Raw genomic sequence first — 18,066 nt, forward strand, 5'->3', positions numbered from 1 at the left:
CCTTTGTCTTACCACACACACACTGAATAGTCTGGCCTATTCTAAAGATATTTATTTTAATGTTATTACTCTTGTTAAAATATTCTATTTTCCTTTTTTTTCCTTTCCTCACTGGGCTATTTTCCCTGTTGGAGCCTCTTGACTTATAGCATCCTGCTTTTCCAAATAGGACTGTAGTTTAGCTAATAATAATAATAATAATAATAATAATAATAATAATAATAATAATAATAATATATGCTTTTTGTGCATATTCATTAAGTGCTCAAGTAAAAGAGTATGCTTCAGTATAATTCAACAGGTATGACATCTATTTCAGAGAGAGAGAGAGAGAGAGAGAGAGAGAGAGAGAGAGAGAGAGAGAGAGAGAGATAATCTAAATCTCCAATTTTTAACCCTTGTAAGTTACGTGAAAAATATCTTTATGCACTAAATCTCAGTTAAGCATGTAATATTAATTGGACATATTAAGCTACAGATAAGTAAAAAGACTAGAAATAAATCGACGCTCGTGTAACAAAATTACTGGGTACATTGTTACAGAAGTACTTATGTATAAGCAGCACTGCTACATTTAGGTAAGTAAGAGAAGCGACGTACAAGTCTACGTAATTTTCTGTTCTTTAAACCCCTCCCAATATATGAAAACTGCTTTTTTTAAGAACAAAAAAAATTACCTTTGTGGTGGCCGATGTGTAACGTCCCTTGGCGGTGAACGCCTAGCCTGGGGTTCAAGTGCGGCTCAAACTCGTTAGTTTCTTTGGTCGCTGCAACCTCACCCTCCTTGTGCGCTAAGGATGAGGTAGTTTGGGGGGAGCCTATAGGTCTATCTGCTGAGTCATCGGCAACCATTGCCTGGCACTTGTTGGTCCTAGCTTGTGTGGAGAGGGGGCTTGGGCGCTGATCATATGTATATAAGGTCAGTCTCTAGGACACTGTCCTGCTTGATTGAGCAATGTCACTGTTCCTTGCCTCTGCCATTCATGAGCAGCCTTTAAACCTTTTAAGTGTGCGTTGCTTCTTTTTCTTACCGTAAGGTAAAACATACGTATATACAGTATAGCAGTGCTGAAGGGGGTTGCAAACTTTATTTCCATATTTGATAACCGCAATGCAGTAATCATACTGGAAAGCAAAGCAAAGCAAAGAACGCAAGTATAATACATCAGTACGCAAATGAGATGATAACTATAGTCCATTTCTTTTAGCGATGCATATTTGCACCGACTCGCAGCGGTGCCCTTTTAGCTCGGAAAAGTTTCCGGATCGCTGATTGGTTGGCCAAGATAATTCTAACCAATCAGCGATCAGGAAACTTTTCCGAGTTAAAAGGGCACCACCGCGAGTCGGTGCAAATATGCATCGCTAAACGAATTGGTAATACTGTAGTACTTAGATCTTGATTATGACTGTTCATGATATTTCGGTCTAAGTCAGTAATGAATACGATTCTTGCGTTGATTCTAATACAAAACCAGTCTATATTCAACTATTAAACTTTGTAGAATACAATTACTCTTATCTATTCTTTGTTCTAATTCCCATGTATTCATATACATTTCCTCTTCAACTTTAAACCATACTCTCAAAAAAGAAAAAAAAAATTAATAATAATCTTTCTTGTCTGGTAAACGTTTTCCAATTAATAATCAAACATTGGTAACCAGCAACGTTCCATTATTATATGAATGAAAACCTTAGTATTATTCGTCCTGGCTGTGATGTATCTAAAAAATACGTCGAATTTATACAAACAAAAGGCTTCTGGTTTGCAGAATAATTAACTATGATAGAGATTAAAGTGACTATAAGACAGAATTTCTTTACAATTATAGTTTAGAATGGCTATAAGATCGAAATTCCTTTAAAATTATATAGATTTTGATAGACAGCGCTTTCCAAAAGAGTGGATATTGGTTTTCGACGTAATCATAAATAATGGGGATGTATGAAATAAATCTCAAATATTACAGAGATTTATATGCTGTTCTTGCTAAAAATAATCTTTTAAAAGAAATCTTGAAAGTTTCGTCTTACTCTTTGAAGAAATAATAGTTAATAGCAAATAAAAACGATAAAAGATGAAGAAAGCTGTTAATCTTCGCTCATATCAGTTATGATTGGGGAAAAAATAGAAAGCCAGGAGACAAATTAAAGATCTCTATCGCTACAATTGTAAGGAAGAAAGGTTTTTGACACATAGATTCGCGTTTTTACTACAAGCTTTCTCTTTGAAGAGTTTGAAGTGTGTGAATATCCATTCTTCATAGTTTCTCTATTTTTATTACTTTCTTTTATTACACAAATGTCTCATCTGTAACGGTACGGCGCACTGTGTAATATTCGTAATACTAGGTATGTAGTTAATTCTAAGAGTCAGGCCCTCTCCATCAGGAGGCTCAATACTGCACAGTATTCTAGGAGATTATTCCAGCTGTGACCAAGTTGTGGAATGATCTTCCTAATAGGGTAGTCGAATTAGTAGAACTTCAAAAGTTCAAAGTTGCAGCAATTTTATTTTTTTTTTATGTTGAATAGGCTGACAAAGTCTTTTAATAGTTATATATGAATTACATGTTTTAATGTTGTTAATATTTTTTAAAATATTTCAGTTTGATTTTTCATTACTTCTTATATGTTTTTATTTATTTCCTTGTTTCCTTTCCTCACTGGGCTATATTTTTCCCGTTGGAGCTCATGGGCTTATAGGATCTTGCTTTTCCAACTAGGGTTGTAGCTTGGCTAGTAATAATAATAACAATGATAATATTGCAGTGCCTACCTGAGTTACCAATTAAAAAATCTTTTATAATAGTTATAAATAGGGACCACATGACCAAATACTGACTAGTTTGAAATGTTTGGAATCCAAGTACTGTAGATCAATATAAAAAGTAACAATAAACCACTTAGTTAATACGTAAATATAATAACATGGAAATTGATGAATTGAAGATTGATGATTCAATAGAGGGATATACTATTTCAATAATCTGTTAAAGACATAAATAAAATAAAAAGTAAACACATCTACATGTCATATAAAAACTCCATCTTAAATATTATAACCAAGTAATAATCAATAAATTTTTCCGTGGAATGGAGCCTCTTGACTTATAGCATCCTGCTTTTCCAACTAGGGCTGTATTTTAGCTAATAATAATAATAATAATAATAATAATAATAATAATAATAATAATAATAATAATAATAATAATAATAATAATAATAATAATAATAATAATAATAATATATGCTTTTTGTGCATAATCATTAAGTGCTCACGTAAAAGAGTATGCTTCAGTATAATCAATGTAGCAAGAATAACAAAAATATCTAAAACTAGAATAGATATTCAGAGTCTACACATCTTAGCCAGGATGATTGACATATTCTCAAATCATAGCAATTTCCGGTCGAGTTTACATAAAACAGGAAGCTGTGGTTTTCATTACGTAAACATCGCTGGCAACATCAAGCAACAATGTCAAATATATTATAAAGAGCAAGTGTCTGGCTATCTATCTATCTATCTATCTATATATATATACATATATATATATATATATATATATATATATATATATATATATATATATATATATATATATATATATATATATCCTGTCCCGCTGAGCGGCAACCACTCTGAAAGCACAATCTCCCACAAATTGCCCAAACTGCCGTGTGGTAGTTAGGAAAGAAGGATGGGGTGAGAAGGGTTGAATCTGTGTGTGTGTGTGCGCGCGCACGCGCGCGCATGCATATCTATCTAAATATATAACCGTCATTTTTATGACGGGTCGCGTACACTAGTATACAAATGTACCGCCATATTCATTCAATTATTTCTTCGACTTCACGAGATTCTACTGACATGCAGACAGATGGTTGTACAGTTGGATGCAGGAATTACAGGCACACCTCGATCTGAGGAAGTACACCCTGTCACACCATTACTGAGTGGAGAGTTTCTGTGTGTAGGCGCCCTCCCCCCACTTTTCATGCTATCTTTCCCGACACTTATCTGCTTAGTTACTTGCTACTCAGTAAGGGTGTGTCAAGGTGTACTCCCTCACAGCGTGGTATGCCAGGAATTCATGTATCCAACTGTACTAAGCGAAAAGTCTTAAACTGTTTGACAGAAGGAAAATTATTATTATTGTTATTATTATTATCATTATTATTATTATTATTAGCTAAGCTATAGTTGGAAACGCAAGATGATATAAGCCCAAGGGCTCCAGCAGGGAAATCAGCTCAGTACTGCTGCTGTTGATGATAATGAGGATAACAGTAGTTACTATCATCATCATCATGATAATAGGAATGACTTTGTAAAGGTTACAGAGAGCAATAACTTATTATTAATAAGACGGTCATTACCTCTTTGCATAAGTCCTGCTATTAATTTGCCGTGTGTTTGCATAAGTCCTGCTATTAATCTGCCATGTGTTGGCATAAGTCCTGCTATTAATCTGCCGTGTGTTGGCATAAGCTTTGCTATTAATCTGCCGTGTGTTGGCATAAATCCTGCTATTAATCTGCCGTGTGTTGGCATAAGTCTTGCTATTAATCTGCCGTGTGTTGGCATAAGTCCTGCTATTAATCTGCCGTGTGTTGGCATAAGTCCTGCTATTAATCTGCCGTGTGTTGGCATAAGTCCTGCTATTAATCTGCCGTGTGTTGGCATAAGACCAGCTATTAATCTGCCGTGTGTTGGCATAAGACCAGCTATTAATCTGCTGTGTGTTGGTGTAAGTCCTGCTAATAATCTACCATGTGCTTGCATAGGTCCTGCTATTAATCTGCCGTGTGTTGGCATAAGTCCTGCTATTAATCTGCCGTGTGTTGGCAAAAGTCCTGCTATTAATCTGCCGTGTGTTGGCATAAGACCAGCTATTAATCTTTCTGTGTTAGCATAGGTCCTGTTATTAATCAACCATGTGTTTGCGTAAGTCTTGCTATTAATCTGCTGTGTGTTTACATAGGTCCTGCTATTAATCTGCCATGTGTTGGCATAAGTCCTGCTATTAACCTGCCGTGTGTTGGCATAAGTCCTGCTATTAATCTGCCGTGTGTTGGCATAAGACCAGCTATTAATCTTCCGTGTGTTTGCATAGGTCCTGCTATTAATCTGCCATGTGTTTGCATAAGTCCTGCTATTAATCTGCTGTGTGTTTGCATAGGTCCTGCTATTAATCTGCCATGTGTTGGCATAAGTCCTGCTATTAATCTGCCGTGTGTTGGCATAAGTCCTGCTATTAATCTACCATGTGTTTGCGTAAGTCCTGCTATTAATCTGCCGTGTGTTTGCATAGGTCCTGCTATTAATCTGCCGTGTGTTGGCATAAGTCCTGCTATTAATCTGCCGTGTGTTGGCATAAGTCCTGCTATTAATCTGCCGTGTGTTGGCATAAGACCAGCTATTAATCTGCCGTGTGTTTCCATAAGTCTTACTATTAATCTACCATGTGTTTGCGTAAGTCCTGCTATTAATTTGCTGTGTGTTTACATAGGTCCTGCTATTAATCTGCCGTGTGTTGGCATAAGTCCTGCTATTACTCTGCCGTGTGTTTGCATAAGTCTTGCTATTAATCTACCATGTGTTTGCGTAAGTCCTGCTATTAATCTGCCGTGTGTTTGCATAGGTCCTGCTATTAATCTGCCATGTGTTGGCATAAGTCCTGCTATTAATCTGCCGTGTGTGGGCATAGGTCCTGCTATTAATCTGCCGTGTGTTGGCATAAGACCAGCTATTAATCTGCCGTGTGTTTGCATAAGTCTTGCTATTAATCTACCATGTGCTTGCGTAAGTCCTGCTATTAATCTGCCATGTGTTGGCATAAGTCCTGCTATTAATCTTCTGTGTGTTGGCATAAGACCAGCTATTAATCTGCCGTGTGTTGGCATAAGACCAGCTATTAATCTGCCGTGTGTTTGCATAAGTCTTGCTATTAATCTACCATGTGTTTGCGTAAGTCCTGCTATTAATCTGCCGTGTGTTTGCATAGGTCCTGCTATTAATCTGCCATGTGTTGGCATAAGTCCTGCTATTAATCTGCCGTGTGTTGGCATAAGTCCGGCTATTAATCTGCCGTGTGTTGGCATAAGACCAGCTATTAATCTGCCGTGTGTTTGCATAAGTCTTGCTATTAATTTACCATGTGTTTGCGTAAGTCCTGCTATTAATCTGCCATGTGTTGGCATAAGTCCTGCTATTAATCTTCCGTGTGTTGGCATAAGACCAGCTATTAATCTGCCGTGTGTTGGCATAAGACCACCTATTAATCTGCCGTGTGTTTGCATAAGTCTTGCTATTAATCTACCATGTGTTTGCGTGAGTCCTGCTATTAATCTGCCATGTGTTTCCATAAGTCTTGCTATTAATCTGCCATGTATTTGTTCGTCTTTAAGTCTGTCTTTATCAATATATCTTAAAACTTTACGAGTTATCTTTATCTTTACTTTTATTGAATAATTATCGCAGCTCGCTCCTGTTCAAACATTTTAGATTGTAAGATCTAAATCATTCTTATCTGAAGTATCATTATTACCTATTAGTAATATCACTGATACATTCAGGCATTTAGTATTAATTCCTGGTACGCTTCACTATTATCAAGTACACGCCACCAATGCTCGTCGAGTTCATTTGTGTATCTCCCTTCACTGTCTGTTTGGGTACTCACTGCACAGTATTTGTTTTATTAAAACTAATGAAAAATAACTTGTATAGAGGTAAGTAAGTGTTAGAATTGAATAATTGCAACGGAGCAGATGTGCGGTTTAAAAATAGACTGAATTGTTAATAGGAATTAAATACTACACAATAAATAAGATTCAATGGTGGTTGGAGGCAAGGGTGAATTTATTATATTTATATTCTTTAAAAATTTTGAGTGAAAATTCCACATAATTACTGAAAACGATTACAATATCATCCTTTTATATAAACCAAGTTGTGCGTAACACCATTTTCCCTATTGGAGCCCTCGGGCTTGTTGCATTCTGCTTTTCCAACTAGGGTTGTAGCTTGGCAAGTAATAATAATAATAATAATAATAATAATAATAATAATAATAATAATAATAATAATAACGGCAGCTCTTCTAGGAGAAGGACACTCCAAAATCAAACTATTGTTCTTTGGTCTTGGGTAGTGCCATAGCCTCTATACCATGGTCTTCCACCATCTTAGTTTAAAGTTCTCTTGCTTGAGGGTACACGAAGGCACACTATCCTATCTTATTTTTCTTCCTCTTGTTTTTCAAAGTTTTCATAGTTTATATATGAAAGATTTATTTTAATGTTTCTACTCTTAATTTTTTTTTATTATCTTTATTGGTAATTCCTTCTCTTGTAGTTTCCTTATTTTCTTTCCTCGCTGGGCTATTTTTCCTGTTGGAGCCCTAGGCCTTATGAAATCGTGCTTTTCTACCTAGGGTTGTAGCTTAGCAATTAATAATAATAATAATAATAATAATAATAATAATAATAATAATAATATCTAACGCAGATTATTACTGTTAATAATTTTTCAAGATAACTTACCATCAAACACTTGAGTTATTGTAATTAAATCATCAAAAAGAACATTTAACATCAGATGAACATCGATAACTTTTGCAATGACTTACACTTTCTTCTACCGAGGAGGGAAAGTGGTGGTCCCCACCTGTTCCACGGGATGAAAAGAGAAAAGTTCCCCTTGGCTAAAGATTGACGGATGCCAGTTAGGAGAAAACGCTTCTGATTTAAGTAAGCAATTGTGTCATTAAGAATAAATTAGAATATTTATATCATATCTAATACGTAAAACTACTTATTTATTATTATAATTTCCGCTTACTAGTACTTCACGGTAAACACATTACCGTGAGAAAAAAAAATGGAAAAAATAACCCAAAATGGGCAAGTTGGTAACTCGATGATTTGCCGTTAACGATCAGGTGTATAAAAGCTGTAGATTTCAACGTTAAGTCACTCATTGCAATCGAGGTCTACTAAGCAACATGACAGGCATCAAGCTGGTGAGTTTGTGCTAGTTTTTCTTCTCGTCATTTTCAACAAGACTGATTAATTTAATGATATCCAATGGCGTAACTACTTACAGCGAGTGCTTTCACCAACTTTAAACTGTTGTTAATGCACGATTGTGTCTATTGTGTAATGGCTTTATTTTTCATTGTTTATATAAATTTGACTCGTTCAGTTCTGGTAAAATGCGAGAAAGTGCGGATACCTTTAAGACATACGTGAATATTATATGCAATCACTTTAAACCATATGATGCGATTATTTTCATAGTCTTGTGATTATGATAATTAATTTTATCATTATTATTATTATCATTATAATCACTATTACTATTATTACTTACACATGCGAAAAATGTATAAAGCAGAGTAATATTTAGCAAAATTAAAAGCACTCCTTTTGGTATTGGAAATTGAAAAAAAAAAAGAAAAAAAAAATTCAAGTGACCAATGTTCAGTGAAACTGTTAAGCCCAGCAGTCAACTTATATACCCCAAACAGAACTGTTACGGTAAACGTGATGCTTCAGAAGCACATTAAAGACAAAACTAAATAAAACAAACAAATAGATCAAACAAATACATATTAAACACTTCAGAGCTAGGCTTTTTGAAATACTTTAGTATTAAAGATTTCATCAACTCAATACAGCTATGGAGGGTTCATCCTTGCCAAGATTCTCGGACATGATGTGTTTTACACTGATAAAAATTTACCTTCAAAAAACGTAAACAATACTGAAATAAATGTTGCCAGGCATTTATTGTTTTAAAAACGGACATATTGATGTAATGGAGTAATATTATGGTCACCAACCCGTAAAAGATTATAAAAAATAGGGTAAAAAAATACGGTCGCCTGTATTTTACTGAAATACGGCTGAGAACAGTATATTTTTTTACGGAGAATTTCCCATTATAATTACGGTTTTTTTGTTTTCAACAGTGTACCATACTAGTGGTATTCTTAATTTATTTCAAAAGCAAGTCTTCTGACAGCTATCTAACCGTTATAAGGACGTCTTTGCTTTCATCATTTTAAATTGAATTACCCTCTATCTATTTCTTCATTTAAAACAAATATCGGCGCCTACGACATTAGATGTCAGGATTCCAGATAACTCCTAATCAATCAATCAATGGAGCTATATAACAATCGTGTTAGTTTTGCTAATATAAAAAATTTATGCAAAACTAGTTGTTCCTTGACTTTCGAAATATGAAGTTCCTCCTGAATCATTCCAAGCACATGTTTCATTTTTCCGAAAGAAAGCTATGTGGAGCATGCATACGCCAATCATAAAGTCAACCGCATGTCGGGAGTAATAAAAAGATAGAATCTGTAATTATTTACATACGTGTACATGTGTAGCCATGCTAGAAAATGACCGCCATCTTGAAAAATGGCCGCAGTTTTGAAAAAGAGACAGCCATCTTGAAAATGGCCGCCATCTTGAAAAATGGACGCCAGTTTGAAAAAAAGGACTACCATCTTGAAAAATAACTGCCAATTTGAAAAATGGCTGCCATTTTGAAAAATGACAGCCATCTTGAAAAATGGCCGCCATCTATGATTTTCATACATGCAAGATCATTTTACAATTGAACACAGAAGTTCTATGCACACCTAGCTCTGAGAAGGTGCACCGTGTCACACCATTACTGAGCGGAGAATTCCTTTGTGTAAACTTATACATCTGGTTACTCGCTGTGCAGTAAGGGTGTGGCAAGGTTCACTTTCTCAGAGATGGTGTGCTAGGATTCCTGAGTCTAACTGTACTTATCAAACAGGCGTTTGCTAGATAAAAAAAAAAAACATGAGAAAAGTGTTCTTTTTTTACTCATAATTAAATAGTATTTTATTTATGATTAATTGTTTTTACTCAAGATTAAAAGGTATTTTATCCGTGAATGAAAGTTTTTACTCAAGATTAAATAGTATTTTATTTCTGAATGAAAGTTTTTACTATCACCCGAACAGGTTTTAGCAGCCGTGGTTCTGGCAATGGCGGTATCTGTCAACTGTGACCCTCTAGGTCGCCTTCCGCGCGGGGCGATTCTTCTTGATGAAAACTTCGGTAAGAATTCAGAACTCACATTCGTCTTATTATGTTTATATCATTCTTTTCAATTTTTTTTTCTTTTTTGCATTATGGAGTTTCATTTCATATGTTCAGCCTCTAAATTCAGATTATACTTCATCAGTGGTTATTCAATTAAATAACTTCGCTATGATGGCATTAATACAGCCCTGGTGTGCTGGAAGTTATAGATATTTGAAAGGGAAAATGTAAAAAAAAATTGAAAAATTTCAACAAATACATTGTATACTTTTTTCTCCTTTGTAGAAAGTATAGCGTATACAAAACTTGAAAATGAATAATGAAGTGAATGATTTCCTTTGCTTTGATTATCTTACTTTTCGTTGAATGAAATTGCCCTATTGTATTCTGAAAGTTCCCTACTAAAATAACTAACTTTTCTAATTACTTTCTGAATTTCTAACTGATCTTATTACCTCTATTGTTATTATTGTTTATTTTGAGATTTACTGCATTTACCTATTAGCAAAGAGAATCGTGTAAGGGTGCATTACAATATCGAAGTTATCTAAGATCAACGCAAATGAATAGATCATATGATACCAAGTCCTTTAAATCCTGGGTCATCTTCCGTATATTTGTGACCACTGTCTGGTCAATCAATGTCCACAAAATATTTTAAGAGTCCCACCTCTAACGGTGTTTCTTAGCCCACCCAAGGTCCTTTACATGTGTACTCACTGTCTGGTAAATCAATGTCCACAAAATAATCCACGAGTCCCTTCTCTGACGGTGTTCGTAATTTGCCCAATCAATGTCCTTTAATTATCTAAAGGACCTCGAGTCCACCATTCCCAACACACAAATTCTCCCTAGCAGGCGACGAAGGGGAAGATCTGATCTCAAGGGATTTCAGTTCCGAAGATGGGTTTTCGGAAGGATATCTCGAGTCTGACCTTCCTCTCTTTGAAGATGAGGCAGAAGAAGATGAAGGGATAGTCGCCCAAGATACCAATGTGGTGTAAGTCGAGTAGATCACTCAAGAAACTTTAGTCTTTGCTAAGTTTCATGCTAAATACCCCATCCGATTAAATCTCTATTGAGTTCGTAGTCTGGGTGGTTAAATAGATTGTTAAAAATGTTCGCTGACGGAAGAGATGACATATGTCTGCTAAATTCTATATTAATTATCTCATCCGGTTAAATCACTTTAGAGTCCGTAGTTTGGTTGGTTAAATAGATTGTTAAATATGTTCGTTATCGTGTAGATTCTAAAGAACGTTTAAAACGGTTTAAGAAATGATGAACGTAGGTATAGAACTCTGACGTCACTCTTCACCTTTTCTCTCTAAGAATGTTTAAAAGGTTTAAGATGGTCATAAAACACAAGCTTTCCCTCCTTCCTTTAAGCATGCTGCTACGTCAAAATACCTTAGAATAGAAAACTTTCTCTATAGAAATTAGATGGCATTATAAATTGAATTCACTCCAATTCTCCTTAGAAATATTTCACAAGATTAGAAAAATTATCATACAATACTAGCCACTCCCCCCACTCTCTCTCTCTCTCTCTCTCTCTCTCTCTCTCTCTCTCTCTCTAGAACACCTCACCATACAATACTAGCCACTCCCCCCACCTCTCTCTCTCTCTCTCTCTCTCTCTCTCTCTCTCTCTCTCTCTCTCTCTCTCTCTCTCTCTCTCTCTCTCTCTCTCTCTCTCTCTCTAGAACACCTCACCATACAAAATTCATTCTTAACTAGGATTTTCCATTTTCTGGTTTGTGTTTCTGATGACAAAACCAAACGGTAATATTTCTAGTATCTTTTGGTATTCTGCCGCTGAATTCACCCCTTAACCATTGATAAAAACACTACTCCACTGTTGAAGGGACAAGATTGAAATTGCGCATATCATGCGCAACTCCAATTTATTATTATTATTATTATTATTATTATTATTATTATTATTATTATTATTATTATTATTATTATTATTATTATTATTTCCCTAGTTGGAAAAGCAAGATACTATAAGCCCAAGGGCTCCAACAGGGATGAATATCCCAGTGAGGAAAGGAAATATGGAAGTAAATAAACGATATAAGAAGTAATGAACAATTGAAATATTTTTTCTTAAAAACATTAACAACATTAAAACAGATAAATCATATATAAACTATAAAAAGACTTATGTCTTATAGCCAGAAACGGTGGCTACAAACTGCAAAGAAACCAAAAGATGGAATGAAATGTTATATCGCCTGTTGCTGTCTCTTTTCCTACGTTATAAAACCATTTAAAAATCTGCATGCAAACGAAATTCCTGGACAAGTTAAAAGAAAATTAGCAAGTTTATGAATTAAAAGAAACTGACATGATTCAATTATCATTTTGATTAGAGATTTGATTTCAACCAAAATCTGGTGTTTCAATAACAAAGGTCGTTGATGTCAAAGCATAATTATTACTAGAGAATTCATGTAGCCAAGTTAATCAATTTGACTATTCATTATGCATTCTTTTAATACGTCTGGAATTTGAGTAAAAACGCAATATAAAAACTGTATTTTCACCTATTTTCTATAAACGTACGAACGCGACAACTGTTTCCCTCCCTGACAAAATAACCACAGACCGACGCCACTTCTACGAAATTCGTAACCCCGTCAGAAAGGGTATATTAAACGCAGACATAGGTAATGACAAACATTTGCTTGTGCGTACATATACACCTGTGCGTGTTTGTACGTGTGTATTTCAATATCCAGAACACGGACGATTACAACCTGACTATTTACTACAGTTGTTTGCAGCTGTAACGCCAGACCAGACAGTGAACAACTCATTAAATAAAATTTTATCTGTGTTTACTTATCTCTCTGCCTTCAAAGAGAGTCGGTTATCTACCATTATACTTGGCTTAGTATTTACTCTTAGTAATAAACGCGCAAGGTGTTACTAAACCTTGCAAGATACCTTAGAATCATTCTGATGTGAGCTACAATTTAAAGGTTTAAAAAGGTTTAAAGGTCGCTCATGAATGGCAGAGGCAAGGGACAGTGACATTTCCTATCAAGCAGGACAATGCCCTAGAGACTAACCATATATACATAAAATCAGCACCCAAGTCCCCTCTCCACCCAAGCTAGGACCAAGAAAAGGCCAAGCAATGGCTGCTGATGAATCAGCAGATAGACCTATAGGCTACCCCAAACCCCGCCCCCATCATAAGCTCACAAGGATGGGGAGATTGCAACGACTAAAGAAACTAACGAGTTAGATTGGGACTCGAACCCCAGTCTGGCGATTACCAATCAGGGATGTTATCACCTTCATGATGAGGTCAGAAAGAAATTAGCTGAGTAATACAGTGAGAGAATTCCAACCGAGAAGTAAAGGTAAGGTCCTAAGGGTATAGAAAGGTAATGGAAAAAATATGAAGCGCATGCGTAGTAGAGTCAACGATTGAACTACAAAACAAATGAGTAGCTCAGTAGCTAGAACAGTAAAATAGATCGTGGTTTCTTACTGATAGATAACTTCAATAGTGAAGTGAGTTGGATGAATAGATTAATGCCTTCTTTTCTGTAGCAATAAGTCTGCGTATTGCGGTAAGTAGTGATATAGCGTCTTTTAGTAAACTTCTTGATGATGTTTTATGCTAGTATTACCAATAGTTACCTGTATTTATTGTATCTTTACTTCTCATCTATCTTAGTAAGCTTCTTGATGATGTTTTATGCTAGTATTACAAATAGTTACCTGCATTTATTGTATCTTTACTTCTCATCTATCTTAGTAAGCTTCTTGATGATGTGTTCTTCCTGTATTACCAGCAGTTATTTATTGTAGCTACGACCATATGTATTTCAATTGCTTTATAATGAGCCACTACACTGTTAAAAGCCGTAATTTTATTAGGAAATTCTCCTTAAAAATAAATTGTTCTCAGCCGTATTTCAGTATAATACAGGCGACAGTAAACTTTACCCTACTTTATTATTATTCTTCACGGGTTGATGACCGTAATATCACTCCTTTACGACAAAATATCCGATTTTAAAACGGTAAATGCCAGACAACATATATTCCAAGATTTTTAACGTTTTTGATTGCAAAATTTTTAACAGTGTAGACTATAGAATGTATTTGAATTTCTCCAGTAGATATATTTTATTTAGTTAATGGCTAATGCTTCTCTCAATCTGGAATGATAACAAGTTAGAAAAGGTGTTTTTCCAGTTTGGAGAGTTTTTTACTTACTTGTTATCATATTCTTCTAATAATAAAATCTTGTAAATACTACAAAACATTTGCATTTACAAAAGAGTAAAATAAGTCTTAATCAAAAGCAAGATTTTGTTATTCCTAAGTATATAGAAATAGAAAGCTTTTCAAATTTACCAGTTCCTTTTAGTGTAAGATTGAAATAATGTATCTCATTATGAAAACCTGTACTTCAAAATACCACCTTTGATAAACTTATAGCTAATGTTCTAAGAATATTCCACTCTATATTTAAGTTTTTTCTTACTGAATTAAAATATTTTATCAGAATTCATATTTTTTTGCTAAGAAATAGTTTTTCCTTCCCGACCTAAAAATATTTTTCTACTAAATTAATCAATAATTTTACAACTTAATTTCTTCTATTTTGAGATATATTGAATATTTCTTTTCAAGAAGACCATCTCTGTCCTCCCCATTATACATAACCTTCAAGTGAGATACAGTATTTCCAAAAAGTGCCTCATACCAAACAGTAGTGTAGAACGTATTCCTTTTCCACAGCACCCATAGCCTCCATAGTTGATCAAGCTGTAACAAAGCACAAGGGTGAAGCCCAAATAGCTCAACTACGCCAGCGAAGGGACACGGGCTATGCCCCTGCCCCTGTGCATCACGGTACCTACAAGAGGGGTAAAGTTGGACCAGTCTATACCTTCGTCAAAACTGACTACAACGCCAACTTCAAATGGGGAGTCCGCCATCGCGCTGGCAGCCAATATGCTGGAGGATATCATTAAGCTAAATGTTTATGTTATTTTAGGCCTACATTGAATATAAAGTGATATAAGGCCTATAGTGAGAGACTTGCTAGGTAATTGCTTGTGGAGGAAAGCAGTAATTTGAGACAATATTCCTCAATAGTTGCTTTCTTTGATTAGGAACCTTCTCATCCCAGAATCGTCAATTTAGATATAATTAAAACCTCATTTCCCAAATGCAAACACAAAAATACACGACTATTGTTGTTGTTTTTGTAGATCACCTGGCCCTTCTGGCCTATCACGGGCTCTTGCAATTCTGCAGACTGTAGAATACACCGACTGACTTTCTACGGGAGACTTATGACCGAAGCTTTCAAATGATGCTTTGTTTTACACTCTAAACAAGGAGGTTAAACAGGATATCTAACCTCCCTGACTCTAAATGGGATTAAACTATCACCAAACGTTGTACAAAAATAGCAATCTTTTCACTTATTTTTAACTTCATTTCATTCCATATCTTTAAACCCAACCTAGAGTGTTGTACTAGCATATTTCCCATTTGCTTTTACAGTATTTAAATTTAACTAAAATACCGTAGTTTTAAGTAGTATAACCTTGAGAACGTTGTGCTATGATTTTTTGCGATTTATCATTCAAAATAGAACTTGCAACATCCGTTGTCTTGAATATGATTATCTAGAAAGGTATCTTCATCAGTATCCATTAATGAATAACCTGTGGCCCCCAATGAAATATCCCTATGTCAGAAGCTACGTCTCCAAGAAATCAATCCTTCCAATACAGTAGTACCCCCAAAAATGTGCAAAAAAATTCCAAATGAATCCAGAGGCAGGGAAAAGGTAATCACTAAATCTACCCATCACAGCACCCGAGTCCTACGAGGGCTCTTTGGGCGTCCCGCTGGACCTGCTCGACAACAGCAGCGCCGTCCCCCGGTCCCCGTGGGTCCCATCTACTCTGGTTCGATCCCGACGGTCTCCGGGCTATGGCGGTCCCCCTATCTGGGTGAATACGTTCGCGATGACGGACTACCATGGGAATTTCAAGTGGGGAGTCAAGCACAACGTGGGCCACGGGCACCACTGAGTTCCATCCAACGGCAGAGACAGCGGCCTCTAGTCATCCAGGTCGTGGATGATCGTTTTCGGTAATCCTTACACCATCCATCAGGATGTCTCAATGGCATTCACAGGAAGATAAAACATCCTGCCTCTGGGAATGATATCTCTGGATGCTGGATGTCATCCACGCCCTGGAATAGAATGTCATGCTGAACCGATCCTGACCAGTCACACATGTCTTGTATATAGCTTTGATGTTATTGTTAAATCTTTTGTGTTTGTTTTTACTTTTTTTGTAAATAAATATGCATCCATGAATTGTGTTGATTAATTCGTTAAAGCTGCCTTTATAAAATTACCTTCATTTACTGATTATACATTTATAATAAAAGGTACGAGAAGGACTGTATCTGCGATAGTGGGGAAATAATGCCTATGAACAAGTAACTGATGAAGAATGGACTACTTTTAGAAATTTGCATTTAGCTCCAAAGCTAAAGTTACTATAACCTCTAAAGGGTTTTCGATCTCTTTTTAGGAGTCTGGTCTGAATGAATAAGTCGCAATGATGACTGAAAAGCTTACAGAGTGCTATATAGCACCGTATAGTACAGCACAGTATAGACTAGTACAGTAGAATAAATGGCAGTACAGTACAGTAGAGAACAGTGCAATACAATATAGACCAGTACAATGGAGTTGAATCTTTGGCTTCTACAGCTATTTTCCTCAAGTTTTATATATTCAAATAAGCATCGTGAAACTAGATAATTTTCATATTTCTTTTCTTTTTAAAATTTCATTGCTCCATGACCCTACTTTGAAGAATTCTTTCTACTTTTTATTCGTACTTTTGAATAAGAATGGACTATGGAATTAAGATTGTGACGCAGTTCCGGTAGGCCCTGCCTTAGATGACCGCGGAGGTAGCAGCAGTAGGGGACTCAGCAGTATGAAGCTTCATCTGTGGTGGAAATGTGGGAGGTTGGGCTGTGGCACCCTAGCAGTACCAGCTGAACTCGGCTGAGTCCCTGGTTAGGCTGGAGGAACGTAGAGAGTAGAGGTCCCCTTTTTTGTTTTGTTTCTTATTGTTGTCGGCTACCCCCCAAAATTGGGGGAAGTGCCTTTGGTATATGTATGTATGTATTAAACATATTTAATTGGAGGTTATAGAAATAAACCAAAAGAATGGGAACATGTATGATAGCGGCCACCTGTATGTATTATTATAGTTAATTTAGAATATGACAGTGTAAGGGGGGTCGCAAAGGAGCGTTAGACTCCCCCCCCCCGCGATAGGTAAGTAGGTAAGGAAACGGCTTGTAGGTAGATTACTATGAGATTCAGGGCCTCTGTAACACGGTTTTTTCGCAATAACTTTTTATCTATGAATTTCATAAATATAACGCTTATTCAGAATGCACATTATATCTACACATAAATTTTGACTATATTTTGCATTACGTAGGTTGAATAAATTTGGTACTTTATTAGGTAAAAGTGACGATTTTTGAAGACGGGCCAACTCACTCAGAGAAAAGGTTTTGAACGCACTCGTTACGTAACTTATGACGGCATTTCTTCTCTCTTTCTCGATCGATGATTGGTTATACGTAACGAAGGCTATACCTCTGCCAACAATAACACAAAAGTGTAAATAAAAGCAAAGCAGTACACCTTTATGAACTCCGAAACCTCTCCACTGAGAACTATCATAATGAACAAACGAACAGAATATGTTAATAAATACAAAAACACTTCGATTATTTGTCTAACTCCCAAAATAAGTTTCCTAAGAAATTACAGTCTACTTTATAGCTCACAATCAGACTGACAAGGTGTAGGGAATAGTTGGCAATTTTCAAAAACGTAGTAGACAAGCTTGATTTGATAACTGCTATATCCAATGT

At 35.7% G+C, this 18,066-nt stretch overlaps 1 protein-coding gene across 2 annotated transcripts; it reads left to right on the forward strand.

Moving 5' to 3' along the window:
- The first annotated feature begins 7,969 nt into the window (after positions 1-7,969).
- LOC137617929 (uncharacterized) lies at positions 7,970-16,466 on the forward strand. 2 transcript variants are annotated; one of them, XM_068347872.1, is made up of 3 exons: positions 7,970-8,033; positions 10,020-10,116; positions 15,961-16,466. In XM_068347872.1, exons 1-3 carry the CDS (start codon positions 8,016-8,018, stop codon positions 16,179-16,181), a joined length of 336 nt encoding a protein of 111 aa, XP_068203973.1. In that variant the 5' UTR covers positions 7,970-8,015; the 3' UTR covers positions 16,182-16,466. The 2 variants fall into 2 exon arrangements, with proteins under 2 accessions (XP_068203973.1, XP_068203972.1); XM_068347871.1 differs by having other exon boundaries at positions 14,872-16,103.
- The last annotated feature ends 1,600 nt before the right edge of the window (positions 16,467-18,066 follow it).

This window comes from Palaemon carinicauda, chromosome 24 (assembly GCF_036898095.1).
Source record: "Palaemon carinicauda isolate YSFRI2023 chromosome 24, ASM3689809v2, whole genome shotgun sequence".
NCBI classification, from domain to species: domain Eukaryota; kingdom Metazoa; phylum Arthropoda; class Malacostraca; order Decapoda; family Palaemonidae; genus Palaemon; species Palaemon carinicauda.